The sequence below is a fragment of the Giraffa tippelskirchi genome, chromosome 3 (assembly GCF_054371585.1).
Source record: "Giraffa tippelskirchi isolate mGirTip1 chromosome 3, T2T-mGirTip1v1.2.pri, whole genome shotgun sequence".
Taxonomy (NCBI): Eukaryota; Metazoa; Chordata; class Mammalia; order Artiodactyla; family Giraffidae; genus Giraffa; species Giraffa tippelskirchi.
In genome coordinates, this window is record NC_137277.1 from 178,199,058 (window position 1) to 178,218,682 (window position 19,625).

General features: G+C 52.0%; 3 protein-coding genes across 4 annotated transcripts; 1 reads left to right on the top strand and 2 right to left on the bottom strand.

Annotated features, from left to right (window-relative positions):
- Positions 1–981: 981 nt before the first annotated feature.
- Positions 982–3,056, bottom strand: FAM167B (family with sequence similarity 167 member B). Its single transcript, XM_081585915.1, has 2 exons — positions 2,096–3,056; positions 982–1,464 (listed from the first exon to the last, which is right to left on the bottom strand). The coding sequence occupies exons 1-2, from the start codon at positions 2,351–2,353 to the stop codon at positions 1,234–1,236; spliced, it is 489 nt and encodes a 162-aa protein (XP_081442041.1). The 5' UTR covers positions 2,354–3,056; the 3' UTR covers positions 982–1,233.
- Positions 3,057–5,712: 2,656 nt separating this feature from the next.
- LOC145543664 (myotubularin-related protein 9-like) lies at positions 5,713–12,602 on the top strand. Of its 2 annotated transcripts, XM_081585916.1 has the most exons (10): positions 5,713–5,974; positions 6,154–6,262; positions 6,473–6,598; positions 6,714–6,887; positions 7,354–7,580; positions 9,605–9,766; positions 9,948–10,089; positions 10,173–10,393; positions 12,080–12,231; positions 12,305–12,602. In XM_081585916.1, exons 1-10 carry the CDS (start codon positions 5,790–5,792, stop codon positions 12,436–12,438), a joined length of 1,632 nt encoding a protein of 543 aa, XP_081442042.1. In that variant the 5' UTR covers positions 5,713–5,789; the 3' UTR covers positions 12,439–12,602. The 2 variants fall into 2 exon arrangements, with proteins under 2 accessions (XP_081442042.1, XP_081442043.1); XM_081585917.1 differs by lacking the exon at positions 12,080–12,231.
- A 56-nt stretch (positions 12,603–12,658) lies between these two features.
- On the bottom strand, positions 12,659–19,575 carry EIF3I (eukaryotic translation initiation factor 3 subunit I). Its single transcript, XM_081585922.1, has 11 exons — positions 19,538–19,575; positions 19,352–19,444; positions 18,002–18,089; positions 17,634–17,699; positions 16,408–16,557; positions 16,193–16,320; positions 14,239–14,349; positions 14,039–14,128; positions 13,656–13,729; positions 13,059–13,151; positions 12,659–12,929 (listed from the first exon to the last, which is right to left on the bottom strand). The coding sequence occupies exons 1-11, from the start codon at positions 19,538–19,540 to the stop codon at positions 12,848–12,850; spliced, it is 978 nt and encodes a 325-aa protein (XP_081442048.1). The 5' UTR covers positions 19,541–19,575; the 3' UTR covers positions 12,659–12,847.
- Between the last annotated feature and the right edge of the window lie 50 nt (positions 19,576–19,625).

Below are 19,625 nucleotides of genomic sequence, written 5' to 3' on the forward strand. Positions count from 1 at the left end.
CACAAGCACTAAGCAGGCCAACAATCTCCCTTTCCCCAGGGGCCAGGCTGAGGGTGGCATATGTCAGAGGCTGAGGGTCAGGTCACCAGTGTTACGAGGAACTCTAGGTGGCCTCGCTCAGGCCCAAGAGGTGGGCCTTGACCCCACCCATCAGAAAACATGAACCTGTTGCCACCGCCTGAGCCTGCACTGAGGCAGCAGGTTGGGGGAGGGGAAGCCCACAGAGCATTGTTGGGGTTTGTGAGGTGGAAGCTGATGCTGTATGCACCTTCAGCTGCTGCGGAGAGAAGGGGGAGACAGGAAATGGGTGGGGGGAAGAGGAAGCCTGAGTTGGAAAGTCAGACAAAGAGGGTGACACAGAAACAAAAGTTGAGAAACACGAAGTTTTTTTTGAAAAAAAAAAAAAAAAACAAAGAAAACAGCCCTACAGAATGACACAGAGCCCAGAGTCCTGGCTGCAGGCCCCAGCTCCCCTTGCTATGAACCTGAGGACTTCACAGTCCATCTCTGGGCCTCAGGACCACAGTAAGAACACGACTGGGGCTAGTGATAATAATGCACATTTTATTGAGGACTTACTGTACATTATCTCACTTAAGATGTATCTAACTACTTGTGGAGTTGGATTTCCATTTTAAAGATAAAGAGACAGATGCAGGGGTTAAGAGACCTCCTCCAGGTCTGATAGAATCAAAGTTGCAGCTGGCACTGAACCCACGTCTACAAGATCCTGCGTTCTTCAGCTGCTCATCTACATTTATCTGAGTCACATTCCATAGGGGTGATTTAGCTGTTAAGCTCTTTTCTAGTCCTGATCTTGATGAGACAGAGCGATAGAAGTGGAGCTGTGGGGGAGATGAGGATCCATCAGGGCTTCTCTACCCGCAAGGCCAGCCTCCTCTCCCGAGGTAGAATCTCTGGCCCTAGCAACCAGGAGACAGTGAACCCGGGCCTGAATAAAGGACTGCAGAGACCTTGATGGGAAACAGAGATTTACTGAGGAGACTGGGGGTCTGTGAACTCCTCCCCTTCCTCCAAACCGCCCTCCTCCCCCATCCGGGCAGTAGGGCCCCAGGATGCTGGCGCTTTAAGCTCCCAGAGCGCTGAGCATCTCCCCAACTCTACCCCGACCCTTCTCCAGGTGCTGGCTCCTCTGAGGCGCCCCTCTCTTCCTTCGTCCCGGTTGGGCTGGGGAATGGGTAGCGGGTGGTGCAGGAGACAGGCAGGGATCCCTTAGCAGAGGGTGAAGCGCCGGGCGCTGATGTTCATGCGCGTGAGGCCCAGGTGCCGCAGCGGCGGGGCCAGGGCCAGGCCGGCCCCGGGCTCCAGCTCCAGCTCCATCTCGGCCTCGTTCAGCAGCTCTTGGTGCAGGTGACAGACTTGGTCCACCTTCAGCCGGTGCAGCTGGGCCCGCAGCCTGAGCAGCTGCCCTGCCAGCTGCCGGTCCTGTGCCTGCATCTCCCGCTGCGGCCGAGAGGGGGCGTGAGCCCGCCGAACCTCCATTCTTCCCTTCCGGTCAACGCCCCGGGGGCTTTGCCCTGGCTTTGTCCTTCCCACCCTCATACCCGGGCTCTATACAGCCCATCTCATAGGTCTTGCTCTAAAACCAAGCTAAACAAGTACAAGTACCTGGGGCCTGATCTTAGATCAACTAGATGGAATCTCCAGTCTGGAGGCTGGACATTTTTATATTTGCACATACTGGATTAAGAGCCACCTAGTTAATACTGGCTTCCTCTGGGGACAACGTGGTTAGTGCCTCCTTTGTATCTTTGGGGTATAGCAATTTGCAGAGGAGACTGGGAGGCCATGCCTTCCCCAGCTCTCCCTGGTAGCCCCCAAGGGCAGGACCCACTCTGTCCTCTGAGACACAGGAGCACAAGGTCAGTAGACTGATGGACTCCTTCTTCAGCAAGGCTCCCTAAATAAAACACTGGACAAGTCCATTCCTGGCTCCTCAACCCTGGGACAAAGCCACAGGAGAGGGCAGTTGCTGGAGGCAGGGTCATTCTCATCCCCTCCCATACCCGGGGTCTTGGGCCCTGAGGACTGCCCTCAAGGCCCTCTGCAAGGCTGCCCACCCCACCAGACTCACCAGCTCCCGTCGGAGCCACTCAAGGGCAGAGTCCATTGAGTCGAATCCGCAAATGACCCCAGGTCCCGCAGGCTCGGGTCTGGCTTGGGCCCTGCGCCAGGCCTGGCTCTGGACCCGGGCTGTCCACTCCAGGTATGAGGGCCGCCGTGTCTGCAGCTGCAGCTTGGCCGTCAGTGCCTTCACAGAGTCCAAGCTCTCTGCTTCCTCATCCTCCTCATCTTCTCCCACTGCCTGGAATTTTAATGGTCCCAGGGACATGGTAGGAGGTGAGCAGCAACAGGGCAAGGCTGCAGCTCTGGGGTTAAGGAAAGGCTGGCAGTATTACCCAGGGAGAGGTGGGAGAAGCTGAGAGTGAAAGAAATGTGCCAGAGAGTGTGCGATGGTGAATGTTCAAGGTGGGTCAGGGAGGCTTGAGTGTCAGGGTAAGTAGATGGGTGTGGGAAGCTGAGTGTGCAAGGGCTGGGATTTTCCTGGACTGCTATCCCAGGAGCCACGTGATGCCCATCCGGGTGGGGGCAGGAGGAGCCCTGCGCCTCTGGCCCCTTGGATGAAATTTATTGTCTTTGCCCAAAAGGAGACACCCAGTTCCCAGAAAGGAAGTTGCTCCAGGATAAGAAAAGCATCGTCCATACCAGAGTCTTGGCCCTCTTCCCAAGACCCAAGTTAAGGGATTGGGGAGGGGATAGGAGGCTGACAAGCTGTCCCCAGTCCTCACACATGATCGTGGCCCTTCAGCAAAGGAATAGTGTCCAGATCCCCAACTTGGGAGTCAGGAGACTTGGGTTCAGGTGCTGGCTCTATGGGACCTTGGACAAGTGACTGACTCTTTTGGGACAGATCAATGATTTCAAGCTATATTCTAAGGAACTTTAGGTTCCCTTGGAGATCACACAAGGACTGTGTTTGGGGTAAGGGCAGAGCTGTGGATGGGCTCCTCGACCTTCCTGTCCCTGCCCCTCCCAGGGCTTCAACCAGAGCATTTCCCTTTTTAAAACTTTGTATTGAAATATAACACACACCCAGAAAAATTTACATGTCATAAATATATGGCTTGATGAATTCTCCCCAACTGAACACACTGATGTAAACAGATCAAGCAAAGGAGTATTACCATCACCCAGGAAGCTCCTTTGTGTTGCTGGTCTAGAACAACTCTCCTAAGGGTAATGTAACCAAGCATAGGTTGCTCATGTACCTACAGTTCAGAAAGCCAAGCTCTGACAGGGTGTTTGCAGCAAAGTAAGGGTTTATTGCAGAGGGCCAAGCAGGAGAGTGAGAGACAAGTCTCAGATCCACATCAACTTGGTCTTTGAGTGTTAGGTTTTTGTTTTTTGTTTTTAAAGGGGAAGAACTGGACTTCCCCAGTGGTCCAGTGGTTAAGACTTCCACTGCAGTAGGCACGGGTTCAATCCTTGGTTGGGGAAGTTCCGCATGCCACGTGGTATGGCAAAAAGAAAGAAAGAAAATAAAATAAAAAGGGGAAGAACAAAGAGGCTGGGATTAATCATCACCTTGTGATGTTTCTGTGACATTTCTTAATAGTAGTTTCAGAGTCAGAATGTCTCTGGTTTATGATTATCTGGCCAGGTGGCCCATGGCTGGGGGCTGATGAGCTGTTATCTCATCTTGTCCTAGAGAAACAGCTTGAATTTGTATGTTAATGATGATACCTAGGAAAGTAATTTCAGTACATTAATGATATTGACAACAGCAATTTTAGACATCTGACTCTGTGGGGTTATTTTGTTTGTTTGGTTGGTTTTCAGCCTAGGCACAAGGCATGGGGGATCTTAGTTCCTCAACCAGAGTCTTAAACACTGGACCACCAGGGAGTTTTCCGACTCTGGTTGATTAGTGTTCATCTAGCACAGAATTGAAGTCAGTTCAGTTCAGTTCAGTAGCTCAGTCATGTCCGACTCTTTGCAACCCCATGGACTGCAGCACACCAGGCTTCCCTGTCCATCACCAACTCCTGGAGTTTACTCAAACTCACATCCATTGAGTTGGTGATGCCATCCAACTATCTCATCCTCTGTCTTCCCCTTCTCCTCCCACCTTCAATCATTCCCAGCATCAGGGTCTTTACAAATGAGTCAGTTCTTCGCATCAGGAGGCCAAAGTATTGGAGTTTCAGCTTCAGCATCAGTCCTTCCAATGAAAATTCAGGACTGATTTCCTTTAGGATGTACTGGTTGCATATCCTTGTAGTCCAAGGGACTCTCAAGAGTCTTCTACAATACCACATTTCAAAAGCATCAATTCTTCGGCACTCAGCTTTCTTTATAGTCCAACTCTCACATCCATACATGACTACTGGAAAAACCAAAGCTTTGACTAGACAGAGGAAATAAAAAAGATGGAAAAGTTTTGGATAGAGATATCAATCATAAACTCAGTAAGGGAACTTGGTTTCTGGGGAACCCAGTTTCAATAATACTGCCCCAATTTTTGACAGCCTTGATTAGTTTTGCCTTTTTGTATACTTTCCAGTGTTTCTCAGTCTTTAACATGGATCCTAATCCCCTGGAAACTTATCAAAATAGACTGCCCCATTCCCAGAGATTCAGATTCAGTATGTTTGGGGTAGGGCCTATAATTTGCATTTTTAATGAATTCCCATCCCAGCTGATGCTGCTGGTCTGGAATTTTACAATTTATACTCTTTTATATCTAGTTCCTTTTATAGAGCGGTTCAAACTTTGTGTTCATATTATGTGTGTGTGTGTGTGGGGGGGAATCCACTTATGATTTCATTATTTGAAAGAAAGGTTTTGCACACACACAAAAGCCTGGAACCTAGTAGACCAGAAGGCTCTTTAAAGGCAGGCGTACCTCTTGTTTTTCTTAGTGACCAGCACTTAACACATTGTAGGCATCATCGTTTAAGAAATAAAAGAATATTTGGATGGATGGGTCTTCCAGTAAATAGATTTAAACTCTTGTAATTTACCAGCTTAAGTGTGTCTCTTACCAGACTGAAAACCCTGTGAATGGAAGCTTCCTCAGCCACCCTTGGGTCTCTAGGGCTCAGCTCAGTGTATAGGCAATTCCCCTTTGGTCAAGGGATGGAGTGATGAGGGATGGAGCTCCAGAGGGCAGAACTATACCAGAAGTGGCCCCCGTAGAGGGCGCCCTCAGGCAGGGACTGCCAGCTGTGGTGGGGGAGGGGTGCCAGCTACACAGCTGCTTGCATTTAAGGTGGACCCAGGGATTTCCCCACCCAGCCTCAGTTGTAGGAGAGGATGCAGACACTTCCTAGTTTCACACTAACCCTTTCTACCCCTCCCACCAGGGTACAGGAGAAGAGACGGGTATTTTTCTTCGTTTTTTAAATCGGTGGGAGTGCCAGCACCTTAAAGATTCTTTTTTTTTAATTAATGCCTCCTGCGACCCAGGCAGGAGGTCTTAAAGGACTTTGGCAGGATTTTTCTCCCCCATTTCACAGATGCTGAAATTGAGGTTTCCCTAACAGGTTCTAGTCCCGGGGTCCTCACTAAGAAGAGCTAGCAATGGGGTGGGGGTGGGGGAATTCCTGTGAAACTGTGCGATCTCTTCCTCCAAGGGGCCTCCTTAACAGCTGTCCTGCCGGCGTCGCCAGCTGCCCAGCCAGTTCCTGTCCCTTTCGGAGCCCGCGCTCACCCCGCCTGACGCTCGGAGTCAATCCCTGCCGGGCGTCAGGCCCGTCGCTGCAGGAATGGAGTTCGCGGAGCTGATCCGCACCGGCCAGGCCCAAGCCGAGCTCCTGCGGGGCCCAGAGGAGCCCCCGCTGCGTGGCACGCTTTGCATCACCGGCCACCACCTGCTGCTGTCGCCAGGGCCCCAGGCGACTCCAGACCTGTGGCTGCTGCTGTTGCGTAACGTTGACTCCATCGAGAAGCGGTGAGACGTGGCGGGGGCGTCCCCGTAGTCGGGGAGCGCGTGGCTCGGCAGGGAGAGGGGAGAGGGCTAGCGCAGTTGGAGCTGGTGCCCCGCTGCGTAACGTACAATCCTAAGAAACTCCTTTCTCCTCACCCTGGTGGGGGTCAGTGGACATTAAACCTAAGCTTGTGCATTCCCAGGGTCGCGGGTGACTCGGGCACCATCACGCTGCGCTGTAAGGACCTGCGAGTGTTGCAGCTGGACATAGAGGGCGTGGAGGCGACGCTGGACATCGCCCGCTCCATCGAGGTACGCCAAGGATGCGACGGAGGCACTTAAGTTGCCCTATCCCGTAACGGGAGGAGTCAGCAGGGTTTACTTCTCAAGGGGGCTCAGCATCCAGGGTTGTCCCGGAGCGGAAGGGGATGCAGGGTGGTCTGGAATGCGTAGAGAGGCAGGAGCTGCGGGACGGAGGGCTGGATTCCGATCTTTTCCAGATTCCTTGACTTCCTTCCCCAGGCGCTGTCCTCCCTGGAATCGGTCATCACCTCCTTTCCGTTCTTCTACCGTCCCAAAGGTTTGAGGTTGGGCGAGGCCTGGCACTTCCACCCTCCCGAATGTTACTACAAGCGAGTAGCTCGCGAGGTGGGCACGGTCGTGCGGGGCTGGGGATGTGGAAGAGCCAGGTCTGGAAGGGGCGCGGGGATCGGGCACTCATCGGGTGCCCTGGACCGGGTCTTCACTCGTCTCTGTGCCGCAGACCAACGCGTGGCGGCTGAGCGAGGCGAACGAGGACTTCAGCTTGTGCCCCAGTTACCCCCGCGCGGTGATCGTGCCTGGCGCCGTGGACGACAGTGCCCTGGCGCGTAGTGCCCGCTTCCGCCAGGGAGGCCGCTTCCCTGTGCTCAGCTACTACCACGCTCCCAGCGGAACCGTGAGCCCCGCCCCTCCCCAGACCCCACCGCTAGGACCCTCTGCCTCCCTGTTTGGCTCCACTCTGCACTGGCCGGCTCTTCTGTGGTCCCGGCTCCAGCCCTGATGTGGCCCCGCCCCCTCGGCTCTAGCTTGCCTTCACCGGTGCTGACTCCGCCCCTCTCCCCAGTTTTGAAGTCTCTCCTGCCTCTGGCTCCGCCTCCGGCTGGTCTGCCCCCACCCCCTGAAGCCTCTTCTTTTGTCCACCCGTGACCCGCCCACGGCCTACTCTCGGTCTCTTCCCACTCTGGCCAGAACCCATCGAGACCCGATTGGAAGCCCGTCGGGTTCCTGAGCTCCATCCCGCCTGCCCCAGCCAACTCTAGATCTGCTCCAGCGTGTAGACCCGGCTTAAGGGATGCCCTGAGCGAAGTTCCTGAACCAGGACTGGGTGGGTACAGTTTCTGGAGCTGGATCCCTGTCTGCAGGTGCTGCTACGTGCCGGTCAGCCCCTGACTGGGCCCCAGAAGCGCCGTTGTTCTGAGGACGAGGAGCTGCTGAGAGCTGTGCTGGTGGGGGCTCGGCCTGGGGCGCGGGGCTTCATCGTGGACACGCGCTCGCCCCAGGCCGCCAAACAGGCCCGTATGACTGGCGGGGGCACCGAGCCCAAGGCTGCCTACCCTGGCTGGAAACGACTGCACCGGCCCCTGGAGAGGTAAGGGGCTTTCTCATGCCCTCCTAGGTTCTTTCCTGCAGGACTCTTCATCGATGGGGGTGGGGGCCTGGCGTCTTCTAGGAACTTCCAAGACTGTTTGGTCTTTCCTGGTAGCCATCCTGCCAGGTGGGCATGGCCACTTGCAGGCACACACTGACAAAGCTCTTTCCTCTCTAGGCATCCCAACTTTGCCTGGAAAGAGAAATCTCTTCTTGACATTAAACTGAAATTTGTCTTCCAGGAACAACTTCATCATACACACACACACACACACACTCATTCTCTCTCTGCACTGGTTCCGGCCCTGCCCTGAGGGCTGTACCCGCACAGTTATCTGTTCCCACTGTCTCCAGGCGCTGGTAGTACCAAGAGGAGGTCCTGAGGGACTTTTGTGCTTTGAGGGGAGTGGACTGCTCCCCTGTCCTGAATACAAAACTGTTTATTCATTTATTTGACCGACATTGACCCAGCACAGAGGCTGAGATGGTGACCAGCCCAGACATGGCTGGCAGATCAGCAGTAACGGGGCAATTAGAGTTCAGTGTGATAAGTAGCAGCACTGGAGGCGCTCCCCTCTTAGAATAGGTCATCCTAAGAAAGCTTCCCTGAGAATAGGGTGCTTTAGTGAGATCTGAAACACGGGAGGGGTAAGCCGGAGGGTGGGAGAAGGACATTCCAGGTGGAAGGCCCTCCAGGTGTGTAGGAGCAGGCAGCCTAGTCAATTGTCCTGTTTTGAACTCAGGTGGTGCTAGTGGTAAAGAACCAGTCTGCCAATGCAGAGATGTGGATTCCATCCCCGGGTCGGGGAAGATTCCCTGGAGGAGGGCATAGCAACCCACTCCAGTATTCTTGCCTGGAGAATCCTATGGACAGAGGAGCCAGATGGGCTACAATTCATGGGGTCGCAAAGAGTCAGACACAACTGAGCGACTTTGCATGCACAGCACAGTGCGGTGGGAGTGTGGAGTGTGAGGTGGAGGTAGGGAGGCTAAAGGGGCAACCCGGGCCAGAGCAAGGGTCTTGAGTGCCATGATTATGGGCTTAGATTTTATCCTAAAGGCAATGGGGAGTCACTGAAGGCTTTTAAACAAGCCTGAAAAAAGTACCAATTAGATTTTCTGGCAGGAGGTTCCTGGTGAGCTAGAACAGAACAGTTCCTGGGAAGATTCCAGAATCCAAAGAGTATTCTGAACCTCTTGTCAGACTGGTTCTCCCAAAGGGAGTACTGTGTAGCTCCCATTGGGCTGGGGTGCATCAAGGGGACTGTGACACCTTCATCAAATTGGGAGTTTCCCAGAGCATTCTTTCTGGAGCTATTAGTAATTGCCCTCCGTTCTCCCCCAGGAGCATATTGGATACCTTCCAACCTGGGAGGGTCATCTTTCAATGTCTTTATCTTTTTGCCTTTTTATACTGTTCATGGGATTCTCGCAGCAAGAACACTGGAGTGGTTTGCCATTCCCTCCTCCAGTGGACGTTTTGTCAGAACTCTCCACTGTGACCCGTTGGTCTTGGGTGGCCCTGCATGGCATGGCTCATAGCTTCATTGAGTTACACAAGCCCCTTCACCATGACAAGGCTGTGATCCATGAAGGAGAAGGGGGAAGCACAGAGGATGAGATGATTGGATATCATCACTGACTCAACGGACATGAACTTGGGCAAACTCTGGGAGATAGTGAAGGACAGGGAAGCCTGGCATGCTGCTTGGGGTCACAAAGAGTCAGACATAACTTAGCAACTAAACAACAACAGAACATTCTGTTTCTCCAGGAGGCAATGCTATGACTATCCAACCGACTAGGTTTCCCCAAAGGGTCTCCTCCGGCAGACTGGGGAATCCTCAAAATTAGGGAGTCACTTCCATCATATTAGGTGGGTTCTCCAAAGGATCCTGTGTCCCTCTTGTCAGATGGGCTCCTCTGAGGGCTCTGAGGGCTCATTGGCCTGGAGCCCTCGTTCCAAGGCTGTGCTCACCAGAGCTTTAGGCTGGAGGAACAATGACCAGACTCCCACTTGTGCAGGGGGCGGCCCCTACAGGAGAGCTTCGTGCGCCTGGTGGAGGCCTGTGGGGACCTGGAGCAGAGCATGGACCGCTGGCTTAATCGACTAGAGAGCTGCCGCTGGCTGTCACATGTGAAGGAGACTCTGAGCACTGCCTGCCTAGCAGCCCAGAGCATGGAACAGTAAGACCACCACCCTACAAGATAGGGAACAGGGCAGGGTGGGCAGGGCTCCATGCCTGGATGCGAAGCCATGTCTCAGTAAGCAAGCAAAGGTAGCCTTCAAATGGGCCCATTCTATTCCTGACCTGGCCACTCCAGGCAGGGAAGAACAGGCCACTGTTAATGAGCCCTGGGCCCACAGGGAAGGGGCCTGCGTCCTGGTGCATGGGGCTGAAGGCACGGACAGCACCCTGCTCATCACTTCACTGGCCCAACTCATCCTAGACCCCTTGAGCCGAACCATGACTGGATTCCAGGAACTGATAGAGCGAGAGTGGATCCAGGTGAGTGGCCACCCAGCCCAGCCCTACCCCCCTCTATCCAGAAACTCCACTTCCTCATGCCCATCACTCTGCCCCCTCCCCAGGCTGGCCACCCCTTCCAGCTGCGCTGTGCTCACTCAGCCTTCTCCCACGCCCGCCCCAAACACGAGGCACCCACCTTTCTCCTCTTCCTGGACTGCGTGTGGCAGCTGGGCCGCCAGTTCCCGCTGTCGCTGGAGTTTGGGGAGGGGATGCTATTGGCGCTGTTTGATCATGCCTATGCCTCCCCTTTTGGCACCTTCCTGTGCAACAACGAAAAGGAGAGGTGAGCTAAGGGGGTGTCCAAGTGGGCCAGAGGGCAGGCACAAGACGGGGGCGGGTACCTACTTCCTTAGAAGACATCTTTGGGAATTCCTTGGCGGTCCAGCGGTTAGGACTCAGCACTTTCACTGCTGGGAGCTGGGTTCAATCCCTGTTCAGGCAACTAAGACCGCCCCTCCTCTCTCCCCTCCAAAAAGAAGGTATCTTTCCCTTTTGAGTTTCACTTTTAGAAAAACCGTGTGTCCTCTCCTCTCCTGCCTCCGGATCTCACATGTTCCCCTAACTTCTCCAAGGCTAGTGAGTGGGTCCACGATCACTCCTTCAGACTTACCCACCCTGTCCACAGCCAAGAACCATGCACTCCTAGCTTAAAAACGAGGACTGAAGGGGGAAATTGCTGCCAAAATCGTTTCTGGGGCTCTCTACCACTTTGCAGGGTTGATTCTAGTGAAGCAATGGATTGGAGGTTGAAAGCTGAGCCAAATTCTGGCTGATCATTCACCTGATAGATGATCAAAAGCAACCCTGAGTCTGTTTCATCAGTAGCAAGGAGGTGATCATAATAGTCACCATAATCTAGAGGTGGGCTATATGTGTGTGTGAGAGGATTAGCTGAGTTAAAGCATAGAAAGTGCTTAACACTGTGCTTGGCACAGTGGGCACACAAGTGGTAGTTACTTCATTTGGTTGACTTGTTGCTCCCATTAGCCATCTTTCTTTCATCAGACTGAGACAAGGGGAGGGAGGGTTCACTCCTCTCTGAGGAGGTAGAGATCATATATTTAGTTATCTTTTCTTGCCCAGTGGTCTCCCCACCATGTTGTCTCCACCAACTCTGCTTATCCAGGTTAGAAACTTTTTACCTCTCTCCCCATCCTTCATATTCAGCTTTTCTTCTAACAATTTCTTATCTCAGTCCTTTCCCATCCAAGGCCCCTTCTACTTCCCTAATCCAGACTTTCCTTTCCATGTAGACCATTGGAATAGCTTCCTCACTGCTTCTAGTATCTTCACTTTCATCTATTTTTTTTTTCTCTTTTAAACTCATCAGTCTAGACCTATCAGTATTCACATTGGGCCCTTTCCCACTTTCTTGCTTTTGCTCTTGTATTTCCATGTTTTTGCACACCTGGTGAATTGCTGCTAGAAAGTGAAAGAAAGAATTGCTGCTAGGCCCAGCTAAAATGGCACATTCTTTTTTAAATTTTTTCATTATTCATTGGGCTGCGTCAGGTCTTAGCGGCAGTGTGTGGGATCTTTGTTGCGTCATGATCTTTTGTTTGTGGTTATGGCACGTGGGCTCCAGAGCATGTGGGCTCATAGTTGCAGTGTACAGGCTTAGTTGCTCTGTAGCATGTAGGATCTTAGTTCCCTCACCAGGAACTGATCCCACGTCCCTGGCATTGAAAAGCAGATTCTTACCACTGGACCGCAAGGGAAATCCCTCAAATGGCACATTCTTAATTAGCCTTCCATGATCCTTTCAGGCAAAGATAAGCAGAACTCTTTTTAAGAACTAGGACTTTGCCTTGTTCCTGCTTTATTGTAGTTCAGGATCTGAATCCCAGTAACATTTGCAGGAGATGTTATCACTGCCCTGGGGGAGCGGTCACCCTACTAACCAGGGCCCCCACCCAGAATCCTAGAATACATAGTGCAGTCTGGAAGCTCATGGTCTCACTCCCTCCAGATGCCTGTGTGAAGTGAGAACTCGAACACACTCCCTGTGGTCTGGGCTCAGTCAGCCAAAAGAGCAACGAAAGCTCCGGAACCCGCTCTACGTCCCCAACCCTCTGGCTATCTGGCCCTCAGCGGAGCCCCAGAGCTTGCGACTGTGGCAAGGTGATCCTCCTCCTCCTCCCTGGGGGAGTTCTCGCCTCTGCTCAGCTTCCTTACCTGTCCTCCTCCTCCTCAGGCCTGTTTCTGCGCGGGACCCATCCGCCTGAGCCTTCAGAGGTAGCGTGGGAGAAGGTGTGGCAAATAGTGACAGATCAGGAGAAGACAGAAGGCTCTCAGCCAACAGATTCAGCCTCTGAGCCTGGACCCTAAGTACTGGTCCTTAGATGGTGGTTGAGATGTTCCTGGAACCTCTCCAGGCCCCTCAGCACCTCTGGATCTTGGAAGACAGTGCCTACAACCCAGCCCAGATCCACGTTTGAAGTATCCAAAGTGTAGGCGGAAGGTCCAAATAATAAAAGCATCCATGATTGGTATCAGCTGGCTGGGGTGTCACTGAGAAGGGAAAATGATCAAATATCTGACCAGAAACCATTTTCCAAACTAATTTATTTCATAGAGTCCAAAAGCTTCTGTGACCCTGGCTCAGATGGAGATCCAGCTTCTTTGTGTGTGTGTGTACAGCCGCATGGCGAGGCTTGCAGATCACCCGCGCCCCCTGTAGTGGAAGCGCAGTCTCCTAACCACAGAACCGCCAGGGAATTCCCAGAGATCTGGCTTATTAAGCTTCAAACTCAAATTCAAAGTACTGTGGGTCGAAGTAGTGGATGCGGACGTAACCATCTTCACCGCCACTGCTGTAGCTGGAAAGAGACAGCCAGGGCCCACTCAGAGGCCTGCCCTTTGGGAAGCAGGCCTGGGGGACAAGACGTGGGAAAGGAGCAGAGGTGGGCAAAGCAGGGCTGGGCTCAGCTCCCTTCACCAGGCCCTACCTCTTGCCATCAGGATGGAAAGCAACACTATTGATAGGTCCGAAGTGACCCTTGACTCTTCCAAACTCTTCTTCAAAGGCCAAGTGGAAGAACCTAGAGGAAAAAGCAGGGTGGGAAGCAACAGTTCATTCAGTCTCCACCTCCTACCAAGACACGTCAAAGGGAACCATTCCCCAAACAAAACTATAAAGCAGGGAAACTGGGATAAGGGGGAAATGAATGCAAACAAAACAAGATGAAGTTGGGAGAAGATTGGACCCAAATGTCTTCCTTACTATGTGCTGGGCAGTGCTCTTAAGAGCTTCACAACTATTAACTTATATATAATTTGCACAGTGTTATGAAATAAGTATAATATCACTGTCCCCATTATATAGTCAAGGGTGACTGGGCACAGAGAACTCCAGTGATGTGCAGGGCCCAAGAGCTCATGCTCTCAACTGCTGTATCAGACACTTGTCACAGGAGGGCCCCCAATCTGGCTGCACTCCCTGGCAGTCAATGAATTAAGGAAAGTTTCCTCAGTTATACGGTTTTTGGCCATCATGAGAGACACTTCAGGATGTTTCTGTTTGGAAGCGCTCCTTCCCCCTTTACCTGGCCTCGAACTTGCCAATCCTGGTGGAGGTGGTGGTTACATCCATGGCTTCCTGACCACCGCCCAGCACCACCTGAAGGGAAGAAACTAGATGGGCCCAAAGGGCAGGCAAGTCCATTTCCCGTTTCTTCCCCCAACCCTATAAGCCTTTAGGATCTCCTGCATCAGACTGGGAAGATATTAAGGGTAAGGAACAAACATCCCTCAGCCACCTCCTGCCCTGCCCCTGGGGCTTCCCCATCATTCACGCTTGTTCCTGCTGAGATCTCCTCTCTGCCTGACACTATTTTCTCCCAAAGCTCTTTTCTTAATTGCTAGACAAACAACCAGATCCTGGAAACATTCTGAGTCTTTAGCAGGAAGCTCGGGTGGGTTTCCTTACATGATCGTAGTTGGGAGAGAGGGCAGCTGAGTTGACAGGTCGTTCTGTCCGGAAAGTCTTCTGGTGTTCAAGGGTTGTGGAGTCGAAGAGCTAGAGAGAGAAGGCAGGGGAGATGTCTGTAAAAGGAGTCTTCTTGGGGGAAGATGAGAGCCATGCGGGAGGGTGGGAGCAGGCCCGCCAGACCCCTTGCCCAGGCTCACCTTGGCAGTGTTGTCCTTGGATGCAGTGACGAACATGGTCATATCCCTGGATAACTGGATGTCATTGATCTGCCGGGAGTGCTCCTTAACATTCACCAGTACCTCCCCAGACTGCAGACAGAAGAGGGAGGCTCTGACCAGCTCCATTCCCACTACCCCAGGGTCAGCCAGGATTCTGGACTGTTTCTCGTCCCATGAAGGAGAGGGGAGGTCGGGTTGGGCCTGCCTTAGTATCCCCTGAAGCAACATTTACTCCCACTACCAAGCCCAATCTGGCCCAAGTGTGCAGGTTTCATAAACACTGCCAGTCCACCTAGGAAAACACACACTTATGGTGACAAATTTACACACCTATTAATCATCATGTAACAGTAGAACAGTTCCCATTTAATCCTTCTTCCAAAGAATACTGAATGGCTACTATTTGCCAGAGGCAAAGGATGAGATGGTTAGATAGCCTCACTGACTCCATGGACATGAATCTGAGCAAACTCTGCAAGACAGTGGAGGACAGAGGAGCCTGGCGTGCTGCAGTCCACGGTGTTGCAGAGAACTGGACACAACTTAGTGACTGAATAACAACAGCAACGCTATTTGCCAAGCATTGTGCTAAGCACTTAACAATGCTTATTTTTTTTAATCCTCACAACAATCCTGTGAAATGGGTATTTTAACAGAATTTTATAAGGAAGAAACTATGGTTCAGACAGGTGGTGTGACTTGAAGATCTCAAAATCAGCAAAAGGCAGAACCCACTGGCACCTCCTTCCCTCGCAGGGTCTTGGTCACAGTTCATGAGGACCGATGCTCATCCAGCCTTTTTTCAGGTCTTCTCAAAGGGCTCTTTCATTTGATTTCCCTTCCTACTTACAGAACCTGCTAGACTATGTAGAAGAAAGAGTTTTAGAGTCTGCCATTAAAAGTACTTCTCTGTGGGAGTTCGCTGGCGGTCCAGGGGTTAGGAATCCATCTTACAATGCAGGGGATGTGGGTTTGATCCTTGGTTGGAAAACTAATATCCCACATGAAGACCGAGAGCCACAGCTAGAGTTCACACACTCTGGGGTGCCACCACCCAGACCCGATACAGCCAATATAAAATCAATCAATAAATATTTTAAAAAATAAAGAGAAAACCTGATCATCTATAACCATTTGAAGATTCCCTCCTGCCTAAGGGAAAATCACAGCTCCCTTATCTCTGGACCAGCAATCTAGTCCTGGTCCCCTTCCCCAACACCACATTCCAGTGAGACCAAACTCCCATTCCTGAAGAATCTGCCTACTCCCTTAACTCTGTGCCTCCGCACACACTGCTCCTGTGTCTGTGGAATGAACCTCTCTTCTGGCTTGAAGCTCCATTTATTCTTCACAGGTTAATGTACATGCCACCTCCTCTGTGACAGAAGACACTTTCTGTACTTGGTTGAGACCGCAATAGTGGCACAGCTCACAACCTGACCCATGTGCTAGCTGTTTGCTAGCCTGTCTCCCGGAGGGCAGGGTCCATGTCTGAGTCCCTTCTTAGTCCTCAGAGTCTAGCATGGAGCCTGTCACTCAGTGGGGGTAGGAAAACACTTAATTGTGATCACTGATAACATGTCCTGAGTACTCTATGACAAGTTTTTCAAATACCTGAGGTCATCTGATCCTTGAAACATCTTACAGATAAACAGGCTCTGTTAAGTTATGTAATACAACCAAGATCACATACTTAGAAAACAGTGATGTTTGTGTGAATCTGGCCTTCGCCCTTAACCCCCGGGCTCATCCTGCCTCTCACAGAGAATCATTCTGATAGGTGTAGGCCTCACCCACCTTGGTGGTGGTGGTTGAGTCGCTAAGTTATGTACAACTCTTGCAACCCCATGGACTGTAGCCCCGCCAGGCTCCTCTGTCCATGGGATTCTCCAGGCAAGAATACTGGAGTGGGTTGCCATTTCACCCACCTTACCTTGGCGCTATACTGGTTGAGCTCTCCACCTTCGTGGCCTGCAATGATGCACTCTCCCAGAGGTCCCCAAACGGCACTGGTGATCTTGGAGTCGTTGCAAGGGATCCTCATGTAGGGCTCGTTGCTGTCTGTGTGGGGCAGCACATATCAGGCTCCAGGCTCTGGAGCTGTGCCCTTCACCTCAACCCCAGTCCTGAGTCCCAGCCCCGGCTCACCGATCTGGCTTGGATCCCGCAGGTCAAAGAAGCTCACGAAGCACTGGTAGCCCATCTGCTTGTCTGTGGAGAACATGATGATGTTGCCCCCAAAATCAAAGCCACAGGTCCGGACTGCTGAATTGGTCTTGAGCAGGGCCAGCTGCTTCCCTGGGAACAGGCAGAGTCTGGGTTAGTCCCTGCCCCTGCTGATTCCGGGAGGATGCTCTCTACCCCTGCCTATCATCACAATGCACTGTTCCTCCTACACTGGTGACTCTAAGCCCCCCACCCCATCTTCTTCTTCACTGCTGTGCTTTGGCTCAAGTCTTTTAACTTCTCCACACAGTCCCTCCTCAGACACCCCACCACTGTGGCACTCACAACAGACTACATTTTATCTGTCTCCACCTCTGTGGAGAATGTGCTTCTCCATAGCAAAGACCTGCTCTAATTTCTCTGCATGTCACCAGTGCCAAGCAAAGACCTGGGAGAGATCTGGGTACCCAGAAAATATTTACTAAATGGAGCGGTTTAATAGGCTCCCCTGTCTTCTGTCTGTTTCTGCAATGCTCCCCACTGCTACCTGGGCTTGCTAAAGCTAAACATGCTTGGGGACTTCCCCAGCAGTGGTTAAGACTCTGCCTTCCAATGCAGGGGGTGTGGGTTTGATCCCTGGTCAGGGAACTAAGATCCCACTTGCCACAGGGTGTGGCCAAAAATTAAAAAAAAAAAAAAGAAGAATTAAACACGCTCTTCCCAGCTCAGGGCCCTCCACAGCGTGCCACGTCCTACAGAACAAAGTCATGTTCCTGAGTTCACATTCAAGGCCTGTTCTGGCCCTAGCCTGCCTCAGCTTCTCCACTGCTGTCTATTTCATCCCCCAAGCAGCAGGAACTCCCGCCAGATCAGATGACTCGGACATGACACTCGCTGTGCATGGGCCACAGTGATCACCTCTCGTATGACACTTACTTTGGGAAACCTTCCCAGGCTGATCCCATCCCCATTTCAGGCCTTCAGTTGCCTCCCCCTTGGCTTTCACAGTGCACTGTGCTACCTCTAACAAGGCTTATAGCTCACTGGAGTGCCTCTTTTCGCCTCTGTCTTCCTTATTTTCTTGTCTCTTTTTCCCTAGACTGGGAACCATCTCTGGATTTATCTCTATTTCCCCAGAACCTGTTGGCCTCAATAAATATATTGTAGGTCCTCACTGTTTGCTGAAAAAGCGAAGGATCCAGGCTTACCTGTTTCACAGTCCCAGAGACGACAGCTGTTGTCAGCTGAGCCGGTGAGGACATGCTTGGTGTCCCCTGAAGAGGGTGTTAAGAAGCATGACAGAATTCACCTAAGCCCTTGTGCTCTTGGAAGGCCAACTGAATCATCTCCCTGTTCAGCACCAGAGAGCCTTTCTTCTCTTATCCTAACCTCCTCATTGAGAACTGGAAACTGTCCTAAATGTTCCTCGAACTAGTGAACAGACCAAGGAGTAGGAGGTAGGTAGCATCATTCTCCAGACCCCACCAGAGCATCCCAAACTCCCAGCTTCAAGTCAGCAGCTTCTCCATTGCTGGCAGACCCTGGGAGCACAGACTCAGAACAAAGATAAGGATACAGTCAGCGTCCACACACCACACAGCTCCAGTATGGCCCATGTAGGTGCCCAGTCTCTCACCATTCACAGAGTACCATACATTGACAATCTGGAGGATCAAGGACAATGTGACAGGATGACAGGCATCACAGGCAGAGCCATGGCCTATTTTGCCCCAGAAGCTTCTAGCCAGGCCAGATTCTGCCCTTCCCTGCTGCTCATCTCTTGGGGAAGGGCAGGTTGCTGGTAAAAAGACCAACTCCTGGATTCTCCTCCTTCTTGCAAAAAAGTCTCCATCATACCAGCCTTTCCCCAGACTCCTAAACCCTTTGAGGAATAAAAGGTCAAGCTGAGTATCAGCCTAGTAAAACAGTAGTGTTTTGGTGTTCTGTCCAAACGGGAGCAGTTGGTAGGAGGGAAACCTGGGTTCCAGTCCCTGCTCTGCTACTATCTCACTGTATTATCTCAAAATTTGTGCTTCTCCTGTCTGAACTTCAGTCTTCCCATGTGTAAAATGGCCAGGACAATAATGCCTTTTTCAAGGGTAGCTGTGAGACTCCAATAAAATAATGTCTAAGGAATTTAAACTGTAAGTGTCTAACATTAATATGGTACTCACAAACACTCCTTATTCAAGTAAGCTCCTTACTTGAATAATCTCATTTAATCCTAAAGACAACCCCACGAGGGAGGTACTATTGCTACCCATATTTTGTAAAAAGGGGCACTTAAAGTTTATAATGGTTAAATGTAATGTTCAAAGTCATACTGCTAATGAACGCAGGACTCAGGATTCAAATCAGGTCTGTCTGGTTTCAGAGCCCCAACGTTTAGCCACTAGGGTTAACTTTCTCCATATTTTCTCCATATGGAGGTGCCTCAAAAGGCAGTACTCAGAGGGGCTGTTTGCAGTGAGTGAGTGGCAGGAAGAGGAACGACTGAAATGATACCAGGGACACCTTTAAGGCCTCTATCCCTCGCCACCCCAGGATCAACTTGCCCCTTCTCCAGGTGGTCTGTTCCCCTATCCTTGTAGAATAGTTTTGTTCTTCCCCGGAATGAGCTGCTCTCTGTCCCATGAGCAAGCTGACCCACGTCCCCGTCCCCTTTCCACAAGGTCCTTTGCTTTTCTTCTCCCTGGCTACTCCCTCCTCCTATCAACAATGGAGTCCTTTCCCACCTCGATCGGTGTAATGCTCACGCCCTCCAAACCCCGGGATGATCTCTCCCTACTTCTCAGAACGGGGCACTCCTTGGTTCCTCTAGCAGCAAAACTAGCTTGTCCACCCTTCGCCCCGGCAGAATGAACTCGCCCGCTCCCGGGCCCCCTCCGCACGGTCCCGGCGGGCCCGCCCTTCGGCCGACGCTCACAGGGTCCTTGGCCACCGTGAAGAGGAGGTCTCCCTCGCGGTTGTACTTAATCTGAGTAATGGACCGCTCATGGCCCTGCAGCAGGATCGGCTTCTGTGGGGACAGGACGGCAGTGTCAGCGCCCAGAATTGGCCCCTGCCCCAGCCCGGACCCCCACGGCAACACCTTTAACACAGGGTAACTCACCATCCCGGCGGTGACGCGAGGAAAGCGGCAACGTGAGTAGAACCGGAAGAGGCTTTGGCGCCACTTCCGGATTACGAGTCTCCGCCCT

Excerpts from the sequence above, each read along its gene's own strand:
- FAM167B (XM_081585915.1), bottom strand. The coding sequence starts at position 2,353 with ATGTCCCTGGGACCATTAAAATTCCAGGCAGTGGGAGAAGATGAGGAG. Across the intron at positions 1,465-2,095 it reads AGTGGCTCCGACGGGAGCTG|CGGGAGATGCAGGCACAGGA; the intron begins GTGAGTCTGGTG and ends TCTCGGCCGCAG.
- LOC145543664 (XM_081585916.1), top strand. The coding sequence starts at position 5,790 with ATGGAGTTCGCGGAGCTGATCCGCACCGGCCAGGCCCAAGCCGAGCTC. Across the intron at positions 6,888-7,353 it reads ACCACGCTCCCAGCGGAACC|GTGCTGCTACGTGCCGGTCA; the intron begins GTGAGCCCCGCC and ends CCCTGTCTGCAG. Across the intron at positions 9,767-9,947 it reads GCAGCCCAGAGCATGGAACA|GGAAGGGGCCTGCGTCCTGG; the intron begins GTAAGACCACCA and ends CTGGGCCCACAG.
- EIF3I (XM_081585922.1), bottom strand. Across the intron at positions 14,350-16,192 it reads TCAACCAGTATAGCGCCAAG|TCTGGGGAGGTACTGGTGAA; the intron begins GTAAGGTGGGTG and ends TTCTGTCTGCAG. Across the intron at positions 12,930-13,058 it reads TTCCATCCTGATGGCAAGAG|CTACAGCAGTGGCGGTGAAG; the intron begins GTAGGGCCTGGT and ends GTCTCTTTCCAG.